Here is a 27,456-nt window from a genome sequence, read left to right on the forward strand (position 1 = left end):
ATATATAAGATCCTGGGAACTTAAATTGGACGTGAATTCCCGAGACGTTTAAGTTTAGAAGCTCTGAGCGAAAGAAATGGGCTAGAATACCTAGCTCTTTTAAGTTGAGAGATCGGGAACTTAAGTTCAGGATTAGCTGGAAAATGAAAAATGTCTACAGATTTGCAAATTGCAACTAAAACTAAATGATCAAGGATTTAGAATTAGGGCATTGGCATTCATTGGATGGGATTTGAAATTAAATTCCTGGGTGTTTCTGTTTAAGAATTTTCCATTTTTCTGTGTGTAGAAACCCCTGTCCGTAAAACCAAGATTGTTACGAAAACTCGCAAGGAGCCTCCAATAGGACGGACTCTTCGACAGCGACCTATGCTACGTTTCCGGAGCCAGGACTGCAGGTTTGTGCGAGAGGCCCAGTCACTTAATGGTGCGTTGCAGCCATCTAAGTAACTTAGCTTGAGTTATTTGGCACCTGACCAAAAGTAGCGCCTCCTGCGGCAAACTCAGAAACTGATTTGTCAGTCAGAAACGGTGTCTTTAAGACAATGGTCTTAAGTCCTAAGGTCAGCAAGGCGACAAAATTCCGAAGTGGGATTATTGAATCAACTCCGGAGGCGAAATAAGCAAACATATGGTTAGAAGATAACAGGAGCGGATACAAGTAGGGTAAATTTAGAGAAAATTCAAAATCCATTCATATTGATAAGATTCAATTTAAAAAATTACATTTACTGCAAATTCTGAATTAAGCTTTTATACCCCAGGCCCTAAGTTATAATTTTTAGAATCAAGGATATTCAACGCGATACTGTATAAACGAGTAGTAAAAACTTAAATTTGATCAGCGAAAAATCAAACTTGAGCATTAACTCAATTTAGAACTTCAAAAGATGATAAATTTCCAAGCAAGTTTTTGGCAAAGGGAATATAAAGAAGTTTTCATTTTACCTGAAAGCATCTTTTAGATGTTAATTGCATAAATTAGAGCAATGTTTGATAAGATTTATGTTTTTACTGAGTAAGTTTAATGTTGATTAGATTGGTTGAATCTTAGCATTACAAAGGTTCATGCTAAAAACTTGACCTCGTTCCCGATCTTCCCGATGGTTCTTAATGCAAGATGGACCATTACATTTTAAGAGTTTCAAGGATTAATTGCCCATATTTATCCCTTCCCTATTGGAAAATTATAAAAGTTATTCATCTTAATCTCTGGTCGAAAGATGCTTTTACAATAGCTAAGAATACCAAAGGATAATAGCTTGGAAAAAAAATCTTGGTTCACAGAGACTGAAACTTGGTGAAACATTGTCCAGAAACTTTCTCAACTTTATTTACTTTCCCAGTACTTTCCTAGAAAAGTTATTTCCTTAACTTGAGGTACATCTATATATACTTTCTTACCTTGTCAATTTGCTGATTGCTTGTTTGTGCAGGAGCACAGAATTTATAATGGACAGGGTGTTCCTTGGATGCTGTGTCAATTTCACCTGTGAATTGTCACCTTTGTAGTCTTCCTGACCCGATTCGCCCGATGATGAATCTCCACTATCTAAATAATAGAGTTATATTGGCAAAGTTATATATACGCGGTCAATTTGAATACTTATCAAAATGTATATTATGTGAGTGCAATAATTCATGAGTTAACACAAAACTTTCCACAATTTCAACTGCATTGCATCCCCATATGGCGAATCTCTACTGTCACCCCATAAATCCATGGGAAAATATCTTCAAACTTTGAACAGTATTTGTCAATATTAGAAGCACATTATATCAGAAGAGAAGTGCATATCTGATGTGATAAATATGCTATTCATATGGAATTTTGCACAGCAAATACAATTCCCGGAAAATTTGAGGTATAAGCTCTTTCTCTCTCTCTCTCACACCCTCTCCACATATTTTCCTCGCCACCATTTCACTGCGGACGACAAATAGTACTTGAGATATGGAAGTTCATAAGGTCAAACGTGGTGCAAGCTTAATCTTCAATGTAAACCCCCTTATGTCCCCCTTCTTTTGCACCATTTACAATTTCTCTAGTGCATTTCTCACATTTGTAGACTGCCTGCATCAAAATTCACAAGCTCAAGATCACGAATCCTACTATTTGTCTGCTTTCATGACAATTTTCCTATGGTGCATTTCTCTAAAATGTTTTCATCCTTTCTTGGTGAAATTAATAACTTTTGGGTTTGAAGTCAAATTTGCTTTTTCAACTACTGTAAGTCCTCATTCTATCTCATTTCAAACAAATAGAAAATTAAAGAGTATTTAACTTTCTAAAGCATTACAATTTAACTCTGACAATATTACTCTTAAATAGGGTAAACATTGTGAAGAACATAAGGCACATTCAATATTGCATTGTTGATATAAACCGAATAAATAATATTACAAAATGTCACTAAGAAGTATTTTCCATATGTCTTGAGAGCTGAAATAAATTTATCTTTGAAGAAGACTTTAAAGCTCTAGATGACGATGGTTCCGAAGCTTTTCCCTATAATCTAGAATCATTTAGGCATACCCATTAAGTCTGGAATTCTAGGACATGGTTCGATCTTCTAAATGTTTCGTTTTGATAAAATAGAGAATAGAATACAGAATTTTATTTCATCTCTTTCTTTTAACCCACCTCCCGTGCGGCCATCGCTGTCTTAGCATTCAGACCAACCTCCAGGACAAAACAATGGAAAATTTCTATTATTTATGGTATTAAAGTTTATGCAATCAATAGTGCAAATTTTAATGCCAATTTTCAGTTTTTATTATCATTAATTAATTTTTCAATATAGACGCATTCATTCTATATAATTTTGATTAGATAACTTTGCGTTTAAGAAGATTTCTAAAAAATAATGTCACGCTGTTTTATCGTCTGCTTGTCGGTCTGTTTAGCCGTAATCAGATCTGGAGACCAAACGGTCAGAGATACCGACTTAGGATCCTTGGAGAACTTCTCCCTTATAAATCAACCCTGGACCCCGAAGAACCTATGAAATAACCCATTCACCTGTGACCCATTCACCATTTTCCCCCTACCCTTTCTATTATCATCTAAAATGTTTTCTGAGATTGCCCGATGTAAATTGTCTAGGCTATAAATTTTTCCCACAATCTGATCCAGCCGTTATTTGCGGTAAAATAGCTAAAAGCGCTCTGCAATTTGGCAAGATAGGTGTGATTTGAGAAGCTTGGTAGGCTCTTTCGCTCTATTGGACCTAAATTTAGCGTTAAAATATAATTTAAATCGGGTGGAAAGCTCCAGATTTCAAATTGTCATAGTTAGTAGTATAGCAAACAACCATACCAAAGCAAATTCGTATTTGTGCTGGATTAATATTAATTAATACTCAGTTCTGTGAGGTTTGCAATCAGTATATTGATATACACAAGGGGTAACTCATTTCGGAGAATTCCAGCTAATCTGGTCAGAGAACCCACGGGGAACTAGAGAAACCAGGAACTCGAGGCACTCTAATTGCTTAATAATAACCCTTTGGATGTACACATACAACATATTATTTTCAGCCTTCATCAAGTATATTATAATAGGGGACAGTTACAGCTAGAGTATGATGATCTCACTAACGTTAGGGAATCTCTTGAGGTTCTGAACGAGTAGAACTCCGATTGTCTAAGTGCAGCGGAGCTCTCTTTGTTGTATATACGACTAGTTCGTCTAGGATCGAGTTCTTTACCTCCAAAGTGTAAAGCCCAAGTTTCCTGTAAGTAGACCGGGTACCCAATGGAGGGGATTAGAATATGATCGTATGGGATTGTCCGGTGCACGGTCTCGGAAGATTTGTCTATGGGTCGATTATATTCCTTTCGGAACCGCTGCATCTAGGCCACTTATTTGGGCCCATTATGCACTCCCCATTTTCCTGTTATATCTTAACCCCCGAGGTCGTAAACCTGCTCTATATCACGGATTCTATCCACTAATCCACTGAAGGCCTTTAAGGTTTCGGAAAGCAAGCTTTCCGAAAATTGAAAGACATGCTAGAACATCTGTTATGTACGTATTTTTGTGTCTTTCAAAAGTATCACAATCCGAAATGCTCTTAGAGATGAGGACCTCTGGGTGGAGGAGTAAAAACTGTTTCCTAAGTAGACGATTCGTTCATATACGAAAATACCGCTGAATCATTCCTAATATGAATTTTCAAGGTAAAAAGTTCAAAAGGCTCTAAAGAGCATAATTATCTACCGAATGATGTCATATTTAGGTCCACGGTCTTGGCAACCCCGACAAATCAGAATTTTATCCAATCCGATTTTGAACCGGTCATAAATCGATAACTATTTTTTATTCGACATTTAATTGCATTACTCCTAAGCTATTTTGAGTGATCTTTTGAGGGATTTATGTATCGGTTGAAATCATTTATGAACTGGTAAACGAGAAATGACGTGAAACAACTTTTGATGAATAAATTCGCAAAACATACGATGCTTTGCTATCCATCTTTATATAAATTGCATATGGAATTGACATACTTTCCTGAATTTTCACGCTCTTTGTTGAAAGTCTTAATGTCAATTTCCGAATAAATACTGTTCTATATGTGTTGTTTTCTCACCATAAAGCACCATTGCTCAATTTTATTTAGTTTTCGAATCCGATTTTACTTTAGCAGGTTTATTCTGAAGATTTATAGCAGTTTTAAGTTTTGTACACTATCCTTTACTGCAAAAGTGGCCTGAATAATTCCTTTAAAATACTTTCAAGTTCAAACGTTAAAAAGACTCTAGAGAACGTATTTCTCAAAGTACGGATTTGTTTGAAAGGTCTTGGACTCGCGGTTACGTGTAAACCGATTCCAATTGGTAATTTACCGATCTTTTTCTTCATCGTGTCGAAACATTATAATTTTTTATCCCAGAACTGGGCCACATCTAAAGCATTATAATTTGCATTTAATATATTGTTATAGGTACAACTCATCGGACATATCGAATAGCTATAGAAATGCTCTACAGTTTGTTACCGTTCACACTCAGATAAAGTCTAATTATCATGTCTAAAGTTCCATTTTTGTAAAGTAACCTTCGACCGTCCTACGCCTGTTCTCAATCGGTTCAGTGCCTGCCATGTAGGCCAACTTGACTCATGGCGCTCTGTTGAGCCCTTCTTCATTTCAACAAAATTTTCAGGGAAAGATTGAGCCTAAAGCGCAAATCTGTAAGGTCCTTGACACACTCAGGATTTAAGCCGAGAGACGGCTTAGTAGAAAATGATAAAAAATGTAGTTTAAGCGTTATTTCGAATATAATTAAACTAGACCGTTAAACTAAGCCTCGGAGCCCGGGTCTCTATCTCAGAAACCACTTTCGAGACTTCAATCTCCCCATAGATAACTGCTGTCCAAGTAAACAGTGCATTTATTAAGAAATTTTATATGAAAATAGAATAATCGCTAAATTGGTGCCTTAAGCCTTCTTCTGTTGGGGAAGGTTTATTCAATTGGCAGGCACATCTCTCGTCTAACTGCATAAACCTTCCCTAACATAACAGGCACCAATTTACCGATTATTCTATTTTCATACAAAATTCAATAACAATTTAATAACTCTTTCGTATGATTATTTCTTCTATTACTCTCAGCCAAACAATTTTCTTTTGAGAGCCAGAGTATAGCATTAAACTGCCGAGATAAGGTACCTTCGGACGGTTAAGAGAATCACTCTTTGAAATTGAGTAAGAAACGTAGACATTCATGAGGAGCTAAGGGCCTTGATATAACTAAGGATTAGCCGAGAGACAGCTTAGCGGAATTATATTCGAAATAATGGTTATCATTTTCTATTAAGCCGCGTCTCTCGGCTTAAGTCATAAGTCTGTCAAGGACCTAAGACTCAATAAGTTACTTTTTCGAGTTGATAGATCACAATTTCGATGGTATGGTCATGTTCAACGTATGGATGGAAAAAGATTCCCCAGAAAACTATGGTAAGCCATTGTGAGGAGACCTCGACCTCGGGGCAGATCAAGGACAAGGTGGCTGAATCAAATTCACAATCTTGCCTTGGAACGCCTTGAGATCGAACCCGAACATCTTCCTGAAGTGGCGGAGGATCGACAGGCGTGGACTGCTAACCTGAGTGTCCTAGGCCCACGAACCCAATAAAGATAAGCGGTCACAAGATCGAACATTCCGCAAAGCTTTCAACATGTATTGCCTTTTTTCCGTGTAATTGAATATCGTGCAAATTGAAAGTTCATCCGATTTCCACGAATCCGAATAATTGGTCGAATGAATAATATCACCTTTTTGATTCAAAAAATACCCTATTTTGCTTTTAGTATAAACCTTAACTTAAAGTGCAAATAAATGAAATTTATGGATTATTTTGTTTATCCTATGTCTAACTTTGTATCTCAAGATAGAAGTTTTGACACAATTTTCATTATTTCTATGCAAATCATCTGCAAAATCTAAATCAAAATTTCTACATAATATCATTGCATTCTCCAGTGTATTCTCAATCAAATCCAGGTCAATATCAGTATTCTCAATTTTCTAGTCGATTAAACATAAAATCACAAGTACTTGTGGCAGGAAATTGCGTATTTTGTTCATTTGAGCTTAGCAAAAATGAATGATTGCAATTTAATCTATAAATCTTTCTTTCATTTTGACTTTTCAAAAGTGAAATTTACGACTTTCTTTGTTCAAAAACCACTTCTCTTTTCAGCAAATCGTTAAAAGAGATTATCCTATTGAACTTTTTAACCAGTTTGAGGTGCACCATAGTTTTTGGCACGACACTGCAAAATTTGTCTCTACCCTCTCATGCACAATCAGACAAATTATAGCACAAATTTCATGGGTTGTTCACTAACGAAAATTTATCATTTTCAACCATGACTATATCTGCAATATGCTAGCTTTTTCACCGTCCCCCTTACACAAGGAGAAAATTACTCATTTTTTATCATTTAACACAAGACATTTTCCCATTGTTCCTCAAATTTTGGCCATGATGTTGCTTTTTTGTGGAACAATTCATCTTTTATAGAAATTATGACCAATTATATTTTGTGTTATTAGCTTTTAAATGCTATGTTATATACCTTTTTTCATTTAAGCAAATTTTTTTTCTCTCTATTTTAAAGTTAATTATAAAATACAGACAATAAAACATAACACCCAGGCTTCACAACGTGCCGAAAGCTTTTGCCTCTCTCTACAAATAATAATATGAAAAAGTGATCAAGAGCAAAAAACACGATGTACAACAACTGAATTTTCAAGTGAAACCGACTATTAAAATATGAATAGATGTACTGTCGAAGGATGGTTATTAAAATACAACAAATTGTTTGGGGAACAAAAGAATCGACAGGAAAATTTTATGAATCACTATTTTACAAAATATAAAATGCTCTCTCTGGAATTTTAAATAAACTTCTCTCTTCATTTTCAGCGTGAGCTTGTTTACATAATTCATTTAAAACTGCCAAGTTGAAAAGCTCCCCTATTTCTTTGACTGCCATATAAAAAGAACTTTAAAGTCTTTCATTTCATTTTCTTATGCATGTAGAATGATGAATTCTTAATGAAATTCCATGTAATTAGTGAATCTTCCATACAAAAAACTCAATATTTAAATTAACAATATAATCCATTTCACCTTTTTCATTCTATTTTTATTTTGTCAGCAAATTGCAACTAAACTGTTGAACTGAAAATAGTAATTTATTTAGCTGCATCTGGTTTTAATGCCATTTAAGAAATGAAAGTGTATTTGAATTACAAATGAATAAAAAAAACTGTCTTTTCACAACTTCTGAACATCTCAGCACACTTTTCTCAGTAGCACAGAGAAAATCTTGTTAAGATATATCCAATAACTTTTTAAAAGTACAACTTTGCCAGTTCAATTGCAAAAAATGAATATGTATTATACTTAAGAAAAGTTCTTTAGTTTCTTTTCTCAGATAAAATAAAATGGATTTAGCAGGACTTAAAATACTACCATAAAGCTAATATCAGTTTCCAGTTTTAAAGTATTTTGAGAGATTCATTTTATTGTGTCAAATTGATTTTCTTTCCAATGGATTAGGATGTTAGACTGGAAATAAAATTAAATAAGAAACTTTACTCATTGCGTTATCAAATGGGGTGGCAAAGCATTTCAAGCTTTGCGAAATGCTCGAACTTGTGACTTGGATGTTATCCTTCAAATGTTACTTTCGCATAATTTACCGTTTACCGGTTCACAACCGATTTATTGAAAAGATTGAATCACTCAAAGCATTGCAAAACATTCACATTAGGTGGAATTGAATTGAATTTCGGATAAAAATTAGTTATCGGTTATGAACCGATTTATTACTGATTCATAACCGATTGGAATCGATTTAGTTTTATTATAAATTCCAAAACCTTTCTAACAAGCCAAAACACGATAACGTTCGGTTGAGAAATATGCTCTCTCGACCCTTTCAAACTTTTAACCTTGAACCCGTTATTAGGAATGATTCAACGGGGTTTTCGTGTAAGGACGAAATATCCACCTGGGTAATCATTAAACCATATGCCAAAATGAAAAATGTCGCATGATGCGTTGTCGAGAAATCCCAAAAAACATGATTTGGGGGGATCCGCGAAGGTTCCAAGCATCTATCTCTTATCGTTTAGGCTCTAGGGGTGTTAATGGCTGAACATACAGACAGACCAATAGCGTAAAGTCAAAACATTTTGAGTTTCAGATTTCCAAAATACAATTCCTTGGGGTGTGAATTTCTTTATGAAGTCAAAAAATAACTCAAAATTAAATGATTATTTTAAGAATATTTTTTTGTTATTATCATTAATTTAATCACAAAAAATAGGGTCGTCCCTCTTACAAATGCGATAATCAAGACAGAAAAAAGAGTGAGAAAGGATTCTAGGGTTCAGCCTGTCGATAGAACTCGCGGATTGCAACTACTGAAACACGGCAACTACCCGAAATTGAATTAAATAAAGTGACGCACTTTACAAAGAGCGATCAATAGAGACAGTCACCTTAGACTGTCTTCAGACCAGGGGTTTAACCCAGTTCCCATGGTTCTCAAAACCTTCAACAGAAACCGATTTTATTGATTTTTCAGAACCTAATAGATCATTTGCCCTTCATAATACAATTAAAAATCAAAATTTTCCAAAAAAATTGACCGATAAGAAGTTAGAGAATTTAAGCCACATAGCTAAGCCTGTCTGAAGCCGGTATTAGACACTATGAGTCATCAAACCCTGGCCGAACCTTCCCTAACCAGAAAACTCGACAGGTACTTGGTAATTGCCTAGATACATATTCTCACTTTTTTCCACATCCTTTCTCATTCATTCATTTTCAACCGCTTATCGTTATTGGGTTCGTCGGCCTAGAACACCAAGGTTAGCAGCCCACGCCTGTCGATCCTCCGGCACTTCAGGAAGATGTTCGGGTTCGATCTCAAGGCGCTCTCAAGCAAGATTCTGAATTTGATTCAGCCACCTTGTCCTAGGACAACCCCGAGGTCGAGGTCTCCTCACAATGGCTTTGCATAGCTTTTCTGGGAAATCTTCAAAATCATGTTTTTTTAATTTATTTTGAAAACGGCGCTCATGATTTCTTTCAGTCTTTTAATCGATTTACACAAAATTTCCTTTTAAAAAACAATTAATTCATCTTAATCGGTTCGTTAGCAGCTCGCACCTGGTTGGAATGGTTGGAACCTATTCAGACATTCTAGATTCCAAGACTTTTCAAATGAGTCTAAACTAGGTACTCCAAAACGATTGAGAAATACTTTTTTTTAGAGACATTATACTTTTGATTTTGGAACCCCATTTAGAAAGGATTCAACGATATTTTCCATTATGAACGATGAGTCTTTCTAGAAAACATCATACGAAACGTTTCCGAGATATTCAAAAGACATGACTCTAAAAACCCCAAGTCACTATTCCTAACCGTTTGGTCTCTAATTGAGGCAGTGTCTGAATTCAAGTTTTCAAAAGGGTGGATGATAAAAATAAATGAGTGCGTATTATCGTATGTGATATAAGGGAAGAAACATGATTATTCTAGAAAATTACCAATAGAAATTAAAGACAGTAAAACATTTTTCAGTCGAAAATAAAATTTTCCCCAGTTGAATTCCCGAAATGTACGTAGAAATTGGAAAACAGACCAATAATACAATGACTTTTAGCAAACTAAAAGTTGCCATAGTCATTTGACTGCTTTTCATTTTCCATATACAACCATCCCCAGTCGTTAAATTTTATCTTCCAATGCCCGAAAGTCCGACAATAATGATAACATAAAACAAAAGAAGAGAAACTATTCAATCGATAATCCTTAAAATATTCAACTTAAAAGGTGAAATTTTTAACGACAATAAATTGTTTAAAAGTGAACTTTATGGTATGATAAGCGTTAAAAATATTACTATTACAATAATGTGTACAGTAATTTGTTTCACATTGGAATATTACTGTAAGTGTCGTTTGAATGTAAGGAATTCAAGAAATTTCATTTAATTTTTACTGTGCATAATTATTATAAAATAAAAATAATAAATAATCTTATTCATTATTCATAAACTAAAAAAGGGATATTTTTAAATAAGATTCAAACCATTAAAAAAAATGTTTTAAGTCTTCAAAAATAACGCGTCGCCGTCGGTTGGATTATCAATTGGCATAACTTATTTGTTATATTAATTAATAGATCGATTAAACCGTAAAGGATAAAATGTGAAATTTCGGCCACTACTGAAAGTTGGACAAAACAGTACTGAAAGTCGACCACTTCTCTTAAAACTTGAATATTTGGGTATAGTCTAAAAAGCAAAAGCCGGTACTTTACAATCAATGTTTCTGTGAATGAATTTCGTTCATTTGTGCAGTAGAATCATGTCAACGAGCAGCAGTAACTGTTGATTAGTGAATACGCTTGAAAAATGTTCCAAAACCTTCTGGACCAAAAACATTGAGGTGCACTTAGTACTTCCCGAAATAGATGGAAAGGGACTTGGCGGATTGGATTAGGTATAGGAATTTGCTGAAAAATTGCATCCTCTTACAAAGGTACGATTACTGGACAAGATGGAACTCCTATAGTCAAGTGTGATAATCCGGGCGCTTCGCTATCTGGATCGTTTATGTCTAATCCACTTAAAACAATATTTTTATTTCCGTAATATAGTCACTACAGTAACAAAATATAACTATTCAAGTTTGAGAAAAAAAGCGAAAATAATATTTTTATCCATTAAATAAGTGAGTGTAATCGACTCATTTCAATCTTGTGCCAGCTGGGTTCTTAACTAAAAATTTTCTAGTAGTGATATTTTCGCTAATGACAGCTGGTTGATTGAAAACATATATTGTTTTTTCTTTGTGAAAAAAAGTATTTTAAATCCAAAGGTTTCATTAAAAGTGAATTAGCGAAAAGGCGACCCAGTTAGTGCATGCTGACTTATTTCAGTATTATCATTATTTTATAAATTTTCTTTAATATTTTTGATAATTCTTTTTTTTTATATTATGTTTCTGAATGAAACAGTGAATAATTCTATGGATTTAGAAGAAGTAAAAAAGAATTTCATCAGTCCAAAAACAAGCGTTTAAGTAGCATTTCTTTACGCAGAAAAATTACAATAATTGGTTTTCTATGTATTCCATAAATACATTTTGCCATTATTCACCATGTCCGACTCATTCATTCATTCATTTTCAACCGCTTATCCCTATTGGGGTCGCGGGCCCATGACATCCAATCTAGCAGCCCACGCCTGTCGGTCCTCCGCCACTTCAGGAAGATGTTCGAGTTCGATCCCGAGGCGTTCCAAGGCAAGATTCTGAATTTGATTCAGCCACCTTGTCCTAGGTCTGCCTCGAGGCCGAGGTCTCCTCACAATGGCTTGCATAGCTTTTCTGGGGAATCTTTCTTCATTCATGCGTTGAACATGTCCATACCATCGAAGTTGTGATCTCTCAACCCGAAGAAGCAGCTCCTCGACTCTTAGTTCCTCACGAACGGCCACATTCCTCACTCGATCTCTACGAGTGATTCCCTTTACCGCTCGAAGGTACCTCATCTCGGCAGCTTGTACTCGCGATCTTACCGTTTCGGTCATTACCCAAATCTCATGACCATAGGTGAGAATAGGAATGAACACAGCTTTGAAAACCGATAATTTAGCCGATCGACTAAGCTCGACCTTCCTCAACACGCTTCTGCCAAGCTCCCTCATTACTGCAGAAGCCTGACCGATTCGCGACGAGAGTTCTGCCTCCATCCTACCATCACTCGTGAATAACACCCCGAGATACTTGAACTTCTTCACCTGTGTCAATGAGGCTCCACTAACATGTAGAGTGCATCCCACAGATTCTCGGAAAATCACCATTACCTCCGACTTTTTGTCGTTCACATTCATACCTGTTTCGGCACAAACATTTACAAATCGGTCAAGTGTGCGTTGAAGCTCTTCTTCGGAAGATCCAAAAAGAACCAAATCATCTGCATAGAGGAGATGGCTCACCCTGAAATCCCCAATACGAATCGCATTCCGCCCCCGACTGCGTTCCATAATCTTGTCCATGTATATTATGAACAACAATGGTGATAGAACACACCCTTGACGCAGTCCAACACCCACTTGAAAACCTTCCGATTTGGATCCGTTTACACGAACACAGCTACTACAGTCTCTGTACAATGACTGAATGGCTCCTACCAATTCTTCATGTCCGACTTTACAACTAATTTGGTCCAACTTTTCAATTTTGTCCGACTTTTGAAAAATAGTGCTTCTTTTTAATTAGAGTCCGTTGTTTTTTTCTATTACATATTCAGATGATTTTTTTAATAAAGACTGTAAAGAAACTGTTAAAATATTTCTCAAGGTATCTCATGATATCTAGAATTAATATAATGGCTCCTCAAAAACAAAATGGAACTAACTCTTTTCGAGCAATTTTGAGCAACTCATTTTGTGTCTGGAAAAAAAAACTATTTATTTCTTTTATTTTTTTTCCTTTCAAAATATGTTTGAAATATGAAAGAATAACAAGAGATCAAATTGCATAAGTTAGTTTCCTGCTTCACAAAATTATGAATGATTAATAAATCTATTTTATAATCCTTTAGTTTAAAAAATCGTGATAAATGATTTATATCATTTGAAATAAGGAACGATATATTCAGCTTAAAAATGCATTCGAATTTGAACTTTTCTTTAACCCTTTAAGGACGATTGGAACACCGGTGTCCCATAAAGAAAATATTTTTTCCTGACTACCTAAAGTTATTTTTTTCTTATGTCTGTACATAATTGTAAAGTGGAAGGGAAGGTTTAAGGAATCTAGGATATTTTTTGAAAGTCTCCAGCTATTTGCTATGTAGTAATTTTTTAAGCTAAAAAATGACGAATTTTTAAATTCTAATAATGAAAATTAATCTTAAATATTTTTTATACTTCCATTTTTTTTAAGCTAAGCCGTTTTGGGAAAAGAAACTACAATACTCAAACATAATATTTTTCATTAGATTGAAAATTATCATTCATTATAGTATTGTCAGAAAAATTACTTAAATTTTTAGGCTATTTTTGTCCCTATTGTTCATAGAGACAAAGAATACACAAAATCAGATACTGTTGGCTTTTCGAAGGCCAAAATAAGACCTTTTACTAGTTTTGTACATTGGTTTCATTTTTATTGCTGATTTTCGGTCCATGAAAACTGTCCCGTCGTTAAAGGGTTAAGTGTCCGACATTCCGAGTTTTACCATATTTCCTCAAAGTTATGACAATTTCTGAGTCAAGCAACGATCGGTATTTCCTATTGTTATATGGAATAATATTTTTAAATTTAAAGTTTTATAGCCAAAAGAAAAGAGCAATTTATAAAAATATTTTCCCCAGTGTAGGATAAATAAAACCCTTCATTCATGAGCAAAATATTAATAAATCATTTGTCAGAATATTTAAAAGGTAATTTAATCCAAACATGGAAAAAGTTCAAACATCCTAATTGTATTTTTAAGTCGTAAAAATTTACATTTAGAATGAGTTCGCAAGAAAAAAAAGTGGAGAGCATTGAGAGTAGAGATTTTACCATGATCCCCGAAGGGCTTTAAAAACTCGAAAATATTCATAATTTTCAAGTTTTCTAGTTATAGCAGCGTTAGGAGCTAAAATTGGCATGATTCTGTGTTTCACAGAATCAACCTCAAACTTTATACTCATTAACACATCCAACTTTTCCACAGAGTTGTGGTACAGAAAAGAGGTGTAAGAAAAATCTTGTAAGGATGCTCAGAGAGAAGTGAGAGTAGAACAAAAATATTTACAGCAACTAAAATTATTAAACTATATATTGTTCAAAGTTTAATGTACAAGAAAAAGAATTCACAACTACACCACATTCTCTTAGGATTCTGCTAATAAAATCACAAGAGAATGTCTAGAAGCAAGTTCTTAATGTCAAAATATGGAGGTGGATGTTGCAGGAATGGCTATGTTGGAGCTTTTTAATCGATTACTCTCCCAGCTCTACTTAAACTTCCCACTTCCCACAATTTTTTTTTGTCCCAGTGAATTGAGTCAATCTCAGCAGAAATACTCTCTCTCTATAGTGACAATATTTTAAAAATCCTGACACGTTCATTTATCCACAATTTGTAGCATTACCAGGAGGAAAGCAAAGAGGATAGAGATTGGATGAGTTGCCTTGTAAAACACTTACCTATAACAACACCATCGACAGTAGGTCCGAAGGAATTGCTGAAGTACGATGATCTAACTGGTGTTGCAAGTAAGTCCTCAAGTGGCTTTTCCCTCAAACATTTCATGAGGAGAGCATGGCGCACATCTGGGGAACACTTAACATGATGCGATACAATGGCAGCTTGTCGTGCTGGATCACCAACAAGTGACCACGGAGCCAATCCTGATCCTGACATCAGAATCGCCCGATGAAACAGAAGACCTGCAAAATTTGAATATTCACTCCTGCTCTCAATTTCAAAATTGCTTCTACGAATTGATTTTCAAAAGGGGATTAAGTTACCAAACATTTAAACTTGCCGACAAATTGGAAATTCAACGGATTTACAGATGAGAGAATAAACCGAACTCCACCAGAGAACTTTATCCTCTTATACCTCCCATCCAATTGTCATCCTCACCCCCACTCCCTTGCCCCTCCCCCCCACCCCCCAAGAAGAAGCACAAATATTGAATTTGGTAAATTGTACTGATATCACTTTCCATTTGTAATTGATATGTTATGCCTCAGGAAAATGTTGCTTTATATAGTATTTTCCCCTCAGCAAAGAGTATGGACTCTGCATTTTAATAAAACTGAGAAAACTTACATTGGACGACTGATGTCAGATTATATAAAATTCCCTACATCAACTGGATTTTATAACAAGTCAAATGATAACTACATAGAAAAAGATTCGCAAAAATCTCTTGTATTCTCCAGATGTCATCAGATTTGTTCATCTCCATGACAATATCAGAAAATGAAAGAATAAACGAAGCTTAGTGATTTTCTTGCAATCATTTTGGTACTCAAGAAATACACTATAGAAAAGCTAAAGTGACATACAAATCTTTTGCCACATTCAATGGAGGAAAATCTCGTAAACAGACGAGAGGTTAACCTTTTAAGGACATCTAAGAATCTTGCGAAGCAATAACTGAAAATAAAACACTTTAATCTGCTAATATTATTTTCGTTTGAGGATAAAAAAAAACTTTTCGGCGTAAAAAAAATATCCCTAAAATCAAGGATTTAAATTTGAAAAAAATTAAAGATAAGAAGGAGCCCGTGTCCCTCATACCCTGTATCACACCGGAGGTATAAATCTTTTTTTTTTTCAGTTAAAGTTAGCTGAGATTCTTTACAATCTCAGCTTTTGTGGTCATTTTCAAGCTTAAGAGAGTTTGTGGTTTACGTTTGGATCGGGCTAAGAATTTTTGTCATAAAAATGTACATTTTTTTGGCAGACAGGTATTTGTATAAAGATTTAGATGAACTCTTTCAGAGTTCGCACGTACAGTAGACTCTCACTCAATCGGCTCTTTTTCAATAGGGCGACAAATTTTGTTGACAATTTTCACGTTTAATTATGAAGCTAATTCGCTCAAATTCGCTGTAGTTCTTCCTATTTTATCATGATTCCTTATAATTGAGCGCTTTTTGTACAATTTACAAATACTTTGACGCCCAAATCTATCGATAAACCGGATGACATTTCGCCCCAAATGCCCAATTGAGAGAGAGCCTACTGTACTCTGATTTCGAACATTTCTTATTTAATCCATATTCCTTTAATGAATCTGACCTATTTTTTCAGGAATTGTGTAACTTAAGACTGACTATTGTACACTTCCAGAGGAACTCCTCAAAAGGAAGTACTAGCCTTTTTAGTAACCTAAAACAAACTGCTCTCTACAGCCTTCTCAAAGCTTAGAAAAACTCTTAGAAACCCTTTAAGGACGATAAGGTTACCCGTGACCCGTAGAGAAAATCTTTAGTGCAGAGGTGTGCAAGAACCGTTTGAAATCGAACAAACGTTAAATGAAACTTGTACGTCTGTGATCGAAACGCTACCTGAACAAACTTATTTAGACGTTTATTCGGATTTTATAACGGTTCTTGCACACCCCTCCTTTAGTGTATACCAGTTTGGGGTGATTCTTTGCTGCTAAATTTTACAGGCTAAATATTCCCGAGGATCAGCCTGAGTCTATTTGAGCCCTTACATAGGTTTCAGCTTAGAATTTTAGCCAAGTTCCCGAGGGTCTTAAAATTCTAAGTAGATACAGTAGACTCTCACTCAATCGGCTCTTTTTCAATCGGGCGACATATTTTGTTGACAATTTTCATGTTTAATTATGAAGCTAATTTGCTCAAATTCGCTGTAGTTCTTCCTATTTTATCGTGATTTTTTATAATTGAGAGCTTTTTGTTGAATTTACAAAGGCTTTGACGCTCAATTCTATCGCTAAACCGGATGACATTTTGCCCCATATTCCCGATTGAGAGAGAGTCTACTGTAGATAGATAAATTTGTTATTCCCACTCTGTAACGTGGTTGTGTCTGTCACAGTCTTAGCGTTCTCCCCAGGTAAACGGCAGAAATCTATTTTTTTGCTGTCTAGGCGACGAAGTTGCTGGCTACAGCAGGAATGAGCGGGAAACAAGAAACATGGGAAGATGGGAAGAAGCAGAAAATTCCCTCTCTTCCACCACGGACCTCTGTAGAGTAAACATCTCCACTCATCGTCCAGTCCAATGCTCGGGGGCTGCTGGTGCCCTCACCGGAGGGCACAGGGGTTGTTGGACATAGTCCTTGCCCCCCCACCCCCCGGAAAGACAGAAAGTTGGAAGTAAGGACTGGGAATAGGGAGAGGAAAGTGGATGAACAGGAACCAATAAAATGATTTTTCGTATAAGCCTAAGCCTTAGGTCTGAAGCCCGCATTTAAATAGGGCATTTAAATGCCCTTAAAACTCACAATCGAGATTTTTTGAAAAAAATCAACTTAGACTTGGATTATTAAGGACCTATTAGATTCTGAAAAATCAATAAAATTGCTTGTTAGGCTTGTGAGTCCTTCGGGAACTGGACATTACTCTACATCTAGTTTAAAGACGGGTACCGGTCAAAATTCCGAAAGCCAAAATCCCTAAAGCCAAAATCCCTAACGCCAAAATCTTGAAAGCCAAAATCCCGAAAGTCAAAATCTCGAATTCTTAAAAGTGTCATATCTACTCCCACGATTGCACCTGTGTTTGCTGAAAGCAAAGGAAAATTTTCTGTGTCTTGGGAAATTATTGTACACATTATCCTCCATATATAATTTCATGCTTTTCAGGATTTTGAAGATTCGGGATATTGGCTTTCGGAATTCTGGTTTACGGGATTTTGGCCCTTTAGGGATTTTGGCTGCCTCTTCCCTTACAGACCTACGATTTAAGCAGTGAGACGGCTTAGTGAAAAACTGATAAGAATTTAGTCTAATCATTATTTTGATTATAATTCCGTTAAGCCGTCTCTCGGTTTCAGCCGTAAAAGTGTTCAGAATTTTAGGGTCTTTGCAGACATATGATTAAAGCCGAGTCGTTCATTGCTAAATCAGGTTCGTATATATTAGAAACGATACTCCCAAGACATCATATATTTATATGATTTCATGCTTATAATTGTATTGAAAGCAACGACTTGCTTTAATAGGTGTTTAATAATTGATTACTTTAAACGTAGTCTAATGATCTATACAAATTGTGAGAAATTTTAACGAAGAATTCTCACAATCAATGTGCTCATAACCGGAGTTTAATTCTCGAAAACGGTTTCTAAAACGTTTCTAAAAAAAACGTTTCTAAAACGTCATTCAGGCTCGAAAAAAATAGAACTCAATTTAGATTTTTTTTAACACCTTTAACACACGTCCCTAAAGGGTTAAGATAAAAAGAAAGATTGAAAAACAATGGTTATGTTGGCATATTTATATAGAAGATCTAGATCTTCATTTCGTTTTAATTATAATAAAGGCTTATAACTGTTTCCATCAAAAGATATTATCAACTTTTATTTCAAAAAATTACAATAGGTTTAAAATGAAGCGCTCAAAAGTTAATAACACTATCGAAAATATTCATTTTTAAATACTATAACTATTAATGCGAAAAATCGCCGTCATAAAGCCAGATTTGATTGCAATTCACATTGGATTTGTATATTTTTCTTTTTTTTTTTTTGGAAAAAAAATACAATGTAACATGGGATCAGAATCATCGCTTTTGGTTCCCATGGCACCAAAAGTGTGATATCATCAGTCAAAAAAAAAATAAAACTTTTAACAATTATTGGAGCGGAAGAGGTGGGCAATAAAAGAGGTGAGAAAAATGAACTTTCGAACTCAGTTGACACCCTCAACTACTCGGGTATTCAGTGAGCAAGAATAACAGGCTAGAGAAGAGTTAAAATATTCAATTTGCCAGAGCTCTGAATTGTAAAATCGATTAAAGTACTAGCGTGGTTTTTTTTTTGTTTCTGCTACTTTGCACAACTATTCCCAGGGTATCATGTGACGGTTTCCCGCAAACAATTCATCATAATCTGAGAACAAGCAACTTCAACTCCTTCCAGTTGCCGCAAATGTCGACATAAAACTGAGAGTGAGCAAGTAAATGTTTAATCTTCTTCTTAAGCATCGAAGAAAGTTCAAAAATTTCTCAAGCCCAAAACCCCATTTTTCGCATGGGGTTACAGGGAGAAGAAAATCTCTAAAATACATTTAAAAGTTTCTCCATTACATAAATACATGTTCTTCCCCATGTATTTTCACCAAGGAAGAATGAATGCGGCTAAGAGCCCCAAAAGAGACATTCTTTGGAAAGGCAGAGTGAAATCCCGTGGAGAGAAGATTTTGAGAGAATTCCACAGTGATGGTCATAAATCTGCTAACTCTCCATCTCTTATGGCACTTGACATCATCAATTAAGTCTTAGAGCTCGAAATAAGGGTAAGAAATTAGGTGAGTTTCTTAATAAACTCACCAATTTTTCTTGTAAAAGAACTTTATGGCTTTCGAATGAGTTCAAAGTTTCTTTAATGTTTACTTTGGGACATGGAAATTATTGTTTTTCTTTCAAAATAAAAAAAAATTGTCTAATAATGGACATTTTGGAACATTTAAATATACTTATGTAGGATTATAATAGTTAAATCAATTAAATTTCTAATTAAGAAAAGGCAATAAAAATTGTCGTAAGTTTTTTTTGGAAAGCCAAACTCGATTTTTACTTGCCAAACTCGTTTTTTCTGCTGATCAAAATTACGGGCACTGAGAAATTTCAGAAATCAAATTTCCCAACTGAAAAAGTTCTTGTACTCGATTTCGAAATTTGCCATTTCGAAATTTACAAGTTATAATATTTCTAAATACGAAATTTTAATATACGAAATTTTTCTCTTTGAAATTTCCCCGCTATAAAACTCCTGGACATTAAATTTCCCAGGTACAAAATTTCCCATAAAAGGATAAAAAATTTCCAAAGGCTAAAATTTCCAAGCTAAGAAATTTATTGAACCCAGATTTGACATTTGGCAATTCGAACAAGCCGTTCAATTTCTAGATATAAAATTTCTCAAGCAATTGTCCTGTTAAAAATTTCCCAATACGAAATTCCTTATAGCATTGAAATTCAAGAATATGAAATTTCCCGACTAACAAATTCCTTGAACCTAGATTTGAAAATTTCCAGTTCGAAATTGACAAGTTTCAGAAGTGCTATACATATAAAATTTCCCAAACACAAAATTTTGTTAATAGAAATTTCCCATTTATGAAATTTATCGACACACGAGGTAAAATTACAGAGCTATGAAGTTTCTGAGCGTATGATATCCCATGTACAAGATTTCCCGTTATGAAATTTCTTAGCATTGAGATTTAAGGACACAAAATTTCCCAATCTAAAATTTCCTAGCTAAGATATTTATTAAAACCTTGGAATTGCTAGATATACAATATCCCAAGCAATTCTCCTGTTAAAAACTTCCTAATGCGAAATTCCTTTTAGCATTGAAATTCAAAAATATAAAATTTCCCTGGTCTAAAATTACCCAGCTAAGAAATTGCTTGATCCTAGGTTTGAAACTTTACCTATTCGTAATTCAGAAGTTTTGGAATTGCAAAATACAATATTTCCCAAGTATGAAATTTTGTTAATAGAAATTTCCCAGCTAATAAATACACATAATTACGCGAATACAAAATTCCAGAGATTAAAAGTTCCTGGGCAAAATTTTTAAGTACAAAATATCTGAGTAGGAAATTGCTTAACATTGAAATTTAAGGACATAAAATTTCCTGGTCCAGCATTTCCTTGTTAAGAAATGTATTAAAACCAGCGCTGGACATTTGTCTGAAATTTGCAAGCTATGGAATTTAAAGATATAAAATTTCCTAAATTATTGCCTCTTTAAAAATTTCCCAGTGGAAAATTTCTTATCATTGAAATTCAGGCATATAAAATTTCCCAGCTCTGAAATTCTTGGACTTTTAATTTTCGAAACACAAAATTTCCAAGTTCGAAATTCTCTAGAATTGTTCTAAAATTTTCTTGTTAAGAAAATTCCATTAACTTAGAATTGAAATTTGTGAGTTTGAAATTTCTAAGTCTCAGAATTTCTATAGGTACAAAATTTCCCAACCACGAAATTTTGTCATTAGAAATTTCAGAGCTATGAAATTTCTCGACACATTACGTGGTCACAAAAAATTCTCAACTCTGAAATAATTCCTTAATGATTAATTTCCTGGTCACAAAATTTCCCAGTTCGAAAATCGAAAATGAAAAAAAGCACGTTCTAAAATTTCCCAGCTAACAAAATTCTTTGAATCTAGATTTGAAATTTTCGAGTTCAAAATTTACAAGTCGCAGAATTGCTGAATTTTTCAAACGTGAAATTTTCCAGCTAGAAATCCATAGACACATAATTTTCCAGCTTTGATTCCGGATATGAAAACTTCTACTTCAAAAATTTCCCAACCCTAAAATTTCCGGATAAGAAATCTTAATACAAAATTTCGGAACCTAAAGAACAGAATATGCTTTTAAGTTATGACTTACCTTCAGGAACAGCACTGGAAGATATAAGAAAGTGAACACACGCAGCTCCCGTTCCATGTCCAGCAAGTGTCACACTGGAGGGATCCCCACCAAATGATGAAATATTTTCCTGAATCCAATGGAGGGCGGCTATGATGTCCATCAAGCCATAGTTGGCCGGAGATTTTACATATCGATTGGTGTTGGCATTGAGAAAACCCAAAATTCCCAAACGATAATTTATCGTGACAACAAGTATCTGGCCAAAACTCGCCAGTACCGCCCCTTCATATGGATTCCCACTGTTCCATTCATAAGATTCACCATGAACAAAAACCATCACTGGATACTTCATTGGTCCCTTGTCTCCCAACTTTGTGCTGGATGCTGCATGAAAAAAAGACAAAAAAATCCATGTTGAAAATTTCATCATCGGACCACAATAGAGCAAAAAAATCTGTTGCAACTTTTCCAACAACTTGTCGAAAAGTTTTTTTTCCCTTTTTCTAAATTTGCATTATCGCAGGCAGAATACAAATTCGACGTCAAATATCAGTTTTGTATGGTTCAATATTATTTTAACAAGACTTTTGTATCAACAGCAATTTATCAGCATTTTAATTTCGTTCGACAAGATTTTTAGGAAAAATATATTAGCTTGCGAAAAAAAAACTATTACATTTTGAAATATAGAATTGAAAATGTTCAGTGCTCTGTGAAGTCTATTTCATGTTAATTCGTTAACTTCTGTGGAAAATGTGGTGTGCTTACTGAAATGTAGAAAATTGCTGCTCCCTGCTATATAAATCTAAAACAGATTTTGAATTGTTTTATTGCAAACTCCAGCTAAGCTAACGAGCAATTGGTTAAGAAAATTACGAATTTTGCTATAAAAGCAATTAAATTATTTAAAGAAAACCTATTTTCCTTTGGATCCTCCTCTACTGAACTTGCTATTTTTATAAACTATTTAATTGTTTTGAGTAAATTTAATAATTACAGGACATTTTAAGTTTCTCAAATTGCCACAAAGACGTATTTAAAAAATATAATTAAAAATATAGTGATAGAATTAACAAAAGGGGTGGCAAAGCTTGCCTTACTTTGCGAAGTGCTCGAACTCGTAACAAAGGTGCTATACCTCAAAATTACTTATTCATCCATTGCCATTTACCGGTTCTCAACCGATTTAAACCGATTTATAAATCACTGAAAACATTGTCCAAAATGCCTTAGGAGTACTGTTTACGCCAATATGCATTGAGTACGCGTAACGTGTTTACTACATTGTTAGAATTACAATTCGGTCAGCCGGTTTGACATAAAAGCCCGTTTGAAACAACAATGAAGAGTAATCGACCAATTTCCGCGGGTAAAACATATAAGAGAAGCAATTTACTGGCCCTCAGCTTATTTTCCCTCCATCATTTATTCGCCACCGTATCGCCAATTGTCATAATTTCCATTAGCGCCATTAGCGTCTCAAAATAGTGCTAAATTTGTAACTATAGTTTGTTTTTAGAATTAAACTTGAGTTCGACATTACTTGAAGTGATTTTAAATGCCAATAAATCGCGAGTGTGACATGGAAAAGTGAAAATCTGCGCATCACAAAGGCTCCAACATTTCCCGCTAATGGCCTCTACACACTAGACAAGTTTATGTCCATATTGAAGCAAATTTGTACGCTTGTGTGGGAAAAATTCTTCAATATGGACATAAATTTCTCTAGTGTGTAGAGACCATAAAACCCCATAATCCATAACCTGAATCTCATCGTTGGAGACACTTTGTTCGCAAATTTCGCGATCACATCAATTCGGATATACGGCTTAGAAGATTCTACTAATCCTCAATATTCCCACAAATACGGAAACTCATATATAGAAGTCTCTCAGTGCTTCTCTGGCCCTGCTTCTCTGATTCGAAAGGGTCTCGACGTGCTTAACCCATTCCTTACCATGGTATTATACATCACACGCAAATTGAGTGATTTTAGATGATTTATTCCTTGGAAATTGTTTCACGAATTGCTGTCAGGAATAGATTTTTAGTAACTTTAGTCATTCAATTACTTGGAAAAAATAGCCCGACTGAGATGGAAATACATTTTGTAATTCTTTTCTCGCTTCGTGGAAAGTCATGCAAAAATTTTGCTCAAAATGGCGGACGGAAAATATGAAATACCGCCAAATTTGTTAAAATTGGCCATCATCCTCTTTCCTAATTTGAATTCTGATTGCCAATTTGTTTTCTTGAATAGTTACTCTATCGTCTATCTAAATCAATAGAGTTTATAATAAATTAGATAAAATAATAATTAATAAAATAAATATTTTTTTCTTTTCAAAAAAATTATCTTAAAAATTGATTTTTTATTTTCAAATAAATTATCTATTAATCTGTAGGAAACTAATCCCAAAATATGAACATTCCATCTCAAGTATTTCTGGTACATTGACTGAATGGGTTAATTATTGCCTATTCTCCAGGTAGAGGAATTAATATAAAAAGTCTACAGGAGTTCTCCTGATCCATTTACTAGAATCTCGTGTTGATATATTTATACTTTCTGAGTAATACAATATCATCCTTGGTGCCAACATCGAGTGACGCCAAAAAGTAATATAATTGAATTGCAGATAAAAATTAGATTGGATTCGGTTCAGATTTGTCAGGAAGTCCAAGACCTGTTCAACAAGCCCTAATATGATAACATTCGGTTGAGAAATACTTCTCTAGAACCTTTTTTAAGCCTTTGACCTTGAAAGCCCGTTTAGGAATGATTCAAGGGTATTTTCGTATATGAACAAAATGCCTACCTGGGTAATCTTTAAAACATATCCAAAAATAAATGAAAAAAAAGTATCGCACAACGCGTTTACGATAAATTTCAAAAATAAGCATAATTTTGGATAGGTAGAGGAGGGGTAGGGGAAGAATGACAACTTTTCGATACTATGGAAGCGAGAGTATCGATAAATCTGTATGTGTTAGGTTAAGTGAATGACGACTTTTTACGTATTGTTAGACCATTCATTGTGACATTATTAAGAGGTTGTGACTGTTGATGAATTCTTGTGTTAGCTACAAAAAGTACAGCTATCGTTTCAATTTTTCATAATTGACAATCGATACTATCGAAAAGGAGTTACGATGTCACCCCATGTCGACTTATTGGGGGGAGGGGTCCCCGAAGCCCCTAAGTCTCTATCTCCAACCGTTTGACCTCTAGACGTTATAACTGCCACATGGACGGATAAACAGCGTGACATCATTTCTCACAAATCGTCTAAAACGCGAACATTTTTTGAGGGAATTGGTCTCCGGGTAGATTAAAAATTTTGGAGGGTGGAGAAATCAAGGGTTTACAAATACTGCTCTCTGTATGGAGTTCGAACAGTAAAATGTTATTCTTAATAGAATGAACGCGTTGCTTCGCTTGTTAGAGGTCAGTTGCCGAACATCATCCTTTCTGACAGTTAAAATTATCCAAATTATCCAATTGAACAATCCGTGAATAAGTAATACGATTGTATGTACCTGAGAAAAAGGCAATGCGATAATTTGGACATTCGAATTCCCACCGGAAGGCAAGGATCATCATTTTTACGGTATGAACTTCCATGATGGCAAATTATCGCATTTCTCTTGGGTTCTTGAACTATGGTGTCAAAATGAATGTCACTATGTATCTGGAAATCGTCCTGGAAACGCTCTGAAACCGTGGGCTCACAAAAAATGGGTTCAAAAAAATAGTGGGACGTTCCTACAAACCTCGGCACTGTCAGAGAAATTGCACATCAGACAAAATTGGCAAAAAACAACGTTTCGTTATTGATATCGAGAGCATGGCCTCCACGGTCACCGAATGCAAATTCTCTCGATTTTTCCAAAAGGGAATTTTGTTGGTCAATGTCATGACCCATGTCTGTAAAACTCTTGCGAAGTAAAAAATAAATTGAAAATTTGCTTCTTTGTTGAGAATATCTGCACTGGGTATGTTATGTCAATTTGGTACTCTACTAAATTTTTTGCCTCTGATTTTAAAGTATTCTAACTTACTATGTTTAATTATAACATATTTAAATTTTTAAGACCTTACAAATGAACTTCATCTTGATCAAAATTTGTCCAAAAATATGCATTAAGAAAATTTTTAGTCACTGATGGGGTACGAAATCCAAATATGATGAGCCCTTTTTAAGTTATTAGACATTCCTTAACATTTTAATCTCTGATTTGTTATTCATCCTAAATTGCATCCAGTTCTAAATTATCTGGAAATTTCGATGAGGCCTAAGTTCTTCTATCGACTTATAGGAAAAGATTAACAACGCCCGTATGCTAATTTCTTTTGGATATTCGCTATTTGAAAATACAAAATGCATTTCACGTATTCCTCTTGAACCAGGGAAAGGAGTATTAAGTGCTAAACCTTTAAAGAATGCCCAGCTATAGGGATTACTCAAGGCTTTAACGGTAACATCTGAGTTACCTAATTAATGACTGGATTTTTGAGCCTACATAAATAGCGAGCGAATGAAGTTATTTCGCGCACCTCCTACTTCACTTCCGAATGTTGTAGGAATGTTAGAAGTTACAGCAACAGTGATATGTTTAATTTAGCCCACGATAACACTCTAACACTTTATATAGGCAAAAGTATTGTGTAACAAAATAATTTTCCCAAAAGTAGCCACGAAAAGGAAATAAAAACATGTATTTTATGTTTGTAATTCGTTTAACCCTCTATTCAGGAAGAACCGTTTCAACATGAGCATAACAAAAATCACATTTACTGCGATAATAAAGTTTTTATTCATTTAAAATTGCCTTAGTGCATTTAGTTATAGTCTTACTGGCATTTCTTTTAAAAATATATGTAGTGACTTGGTAAATTTACATTTCAATGCTGTTTATGTGTTATTTTGATAGTTTTGATACGTGCCTTGACTCGTGGTGGATAAAAAAGACTGTATAGGGAGTATGGTGCAATCGGTGTGCTGCTGACACCTATTCTGAATTTGAGTCCCTTATGGTCTCTACACACTAGAGAAGCTTATGTCCATATTGAATCAAATTCCTTAGGCCAGTATAGGAAAAACTCTTCAATATGGACATAATTATCTCTAGTGTGTAGAGGTCATTATGTCTACTCTACCCAACAAACCTTACTCCAATTCTTTTAAAAAATGGCTGAATTGCACAATAAGCAGAGGTCTTTTTACATTCTATCTGTTTGGGCTTAAAAATTTAGTATAAAGAGTGTTCTATTGTCTTGAAATTCCCTTTTGATAACCTCTCCAAGTTGAAGTAAGGTATCTTCCCAACTTTTCCAAATACTAATTTACTCAGTCAATGTCCAGTTTGGGAGTTTGATATTTCATTTCCGTAATACTTAAAAGATTAACATTGTCACATCATAATTCTCTACAGAAAACGCAACGTCTCCAAAACAAAAATAATTAGTACATTTCTCTCAAATTATTGAGAGGAATAAGAGTCTTGAAATACATTTGTGAACAAAAAAATCCTTTAGAAAATAGGGGAAAATAGGGTTTCCTTGAATTGGGCACCTTTGAAATAGGGCTTTTTCTCTTATATTTCTGCTCGAAATCAAAGAGAGATCGGTTATATAATCAACCTTTTTTCACCTTGTGGCACGATTAGAGGCCAAACGGTAAGAGACATAGACTTGAGGTCTTAGATGAACCCCCCCATGAGTCAATATTATCTAGGACAGTCTTTTTTCTTTCCCCCCACTCCCTTCCTTAACTTCCAAAACCATTTTTTTTTCTTAATTTCAAAAACGGCTC

The 27,456-nt window shown here is 34.7% G+C and overlaps 1 protein-coding gene across 3 annotated transcripts in view; it reads right to left on the minus strand.

The window, feature by feature from the left end:
* Positions 1 to 27,456, minus strand: part of LOC129809771 (neuroligin-4, X-linked) — a 161,297-nt gene that overhangs the window by 69,703 nt on the left and 64,138 nt on the right. For all 3 annotated transcript variants that reach the window (XR_008752673.1, XM_055859842.1, XM_055859841.1), the window contains exons 4-6: positions 21,659 to 22,024; positions 14,748 to 14,990; positions 1,405 to 1,552 (exon numbers count right to left, since the gene is read on the minus strand). Coding sequence is in view for 2 of the 3 variants with exons in the window: in XM_055859842.1 (XP_055715817.1) it covers positions 1,405 to 1,552; positions 14,748 to 14,990; positions 21,659 to 22,024 (757 nt within the window). In the remaining variant the exon portion in view is untranslated. The remainder of the gene's footprint in view (positions 1 to 1,404; positions 1,553 to 14,747; positions 14,991 to 21,658; positions 22,025 to 27,456) is intronic.

This window comes from Phlebotomus papatasi, chromosome 1, assembly GCF_024763615.1.
Source record: "Phlebotomus papatasi isolate M1 chromosome 1, Ppap_2.1, whole genome shotgun sequence".
Lineage (NCBI taxonomy): Eukaryota > Metazoa > Arthropoda > Insecta > Diptera > Psychodidae > Phlebotomus > Phlebotomus papatasi.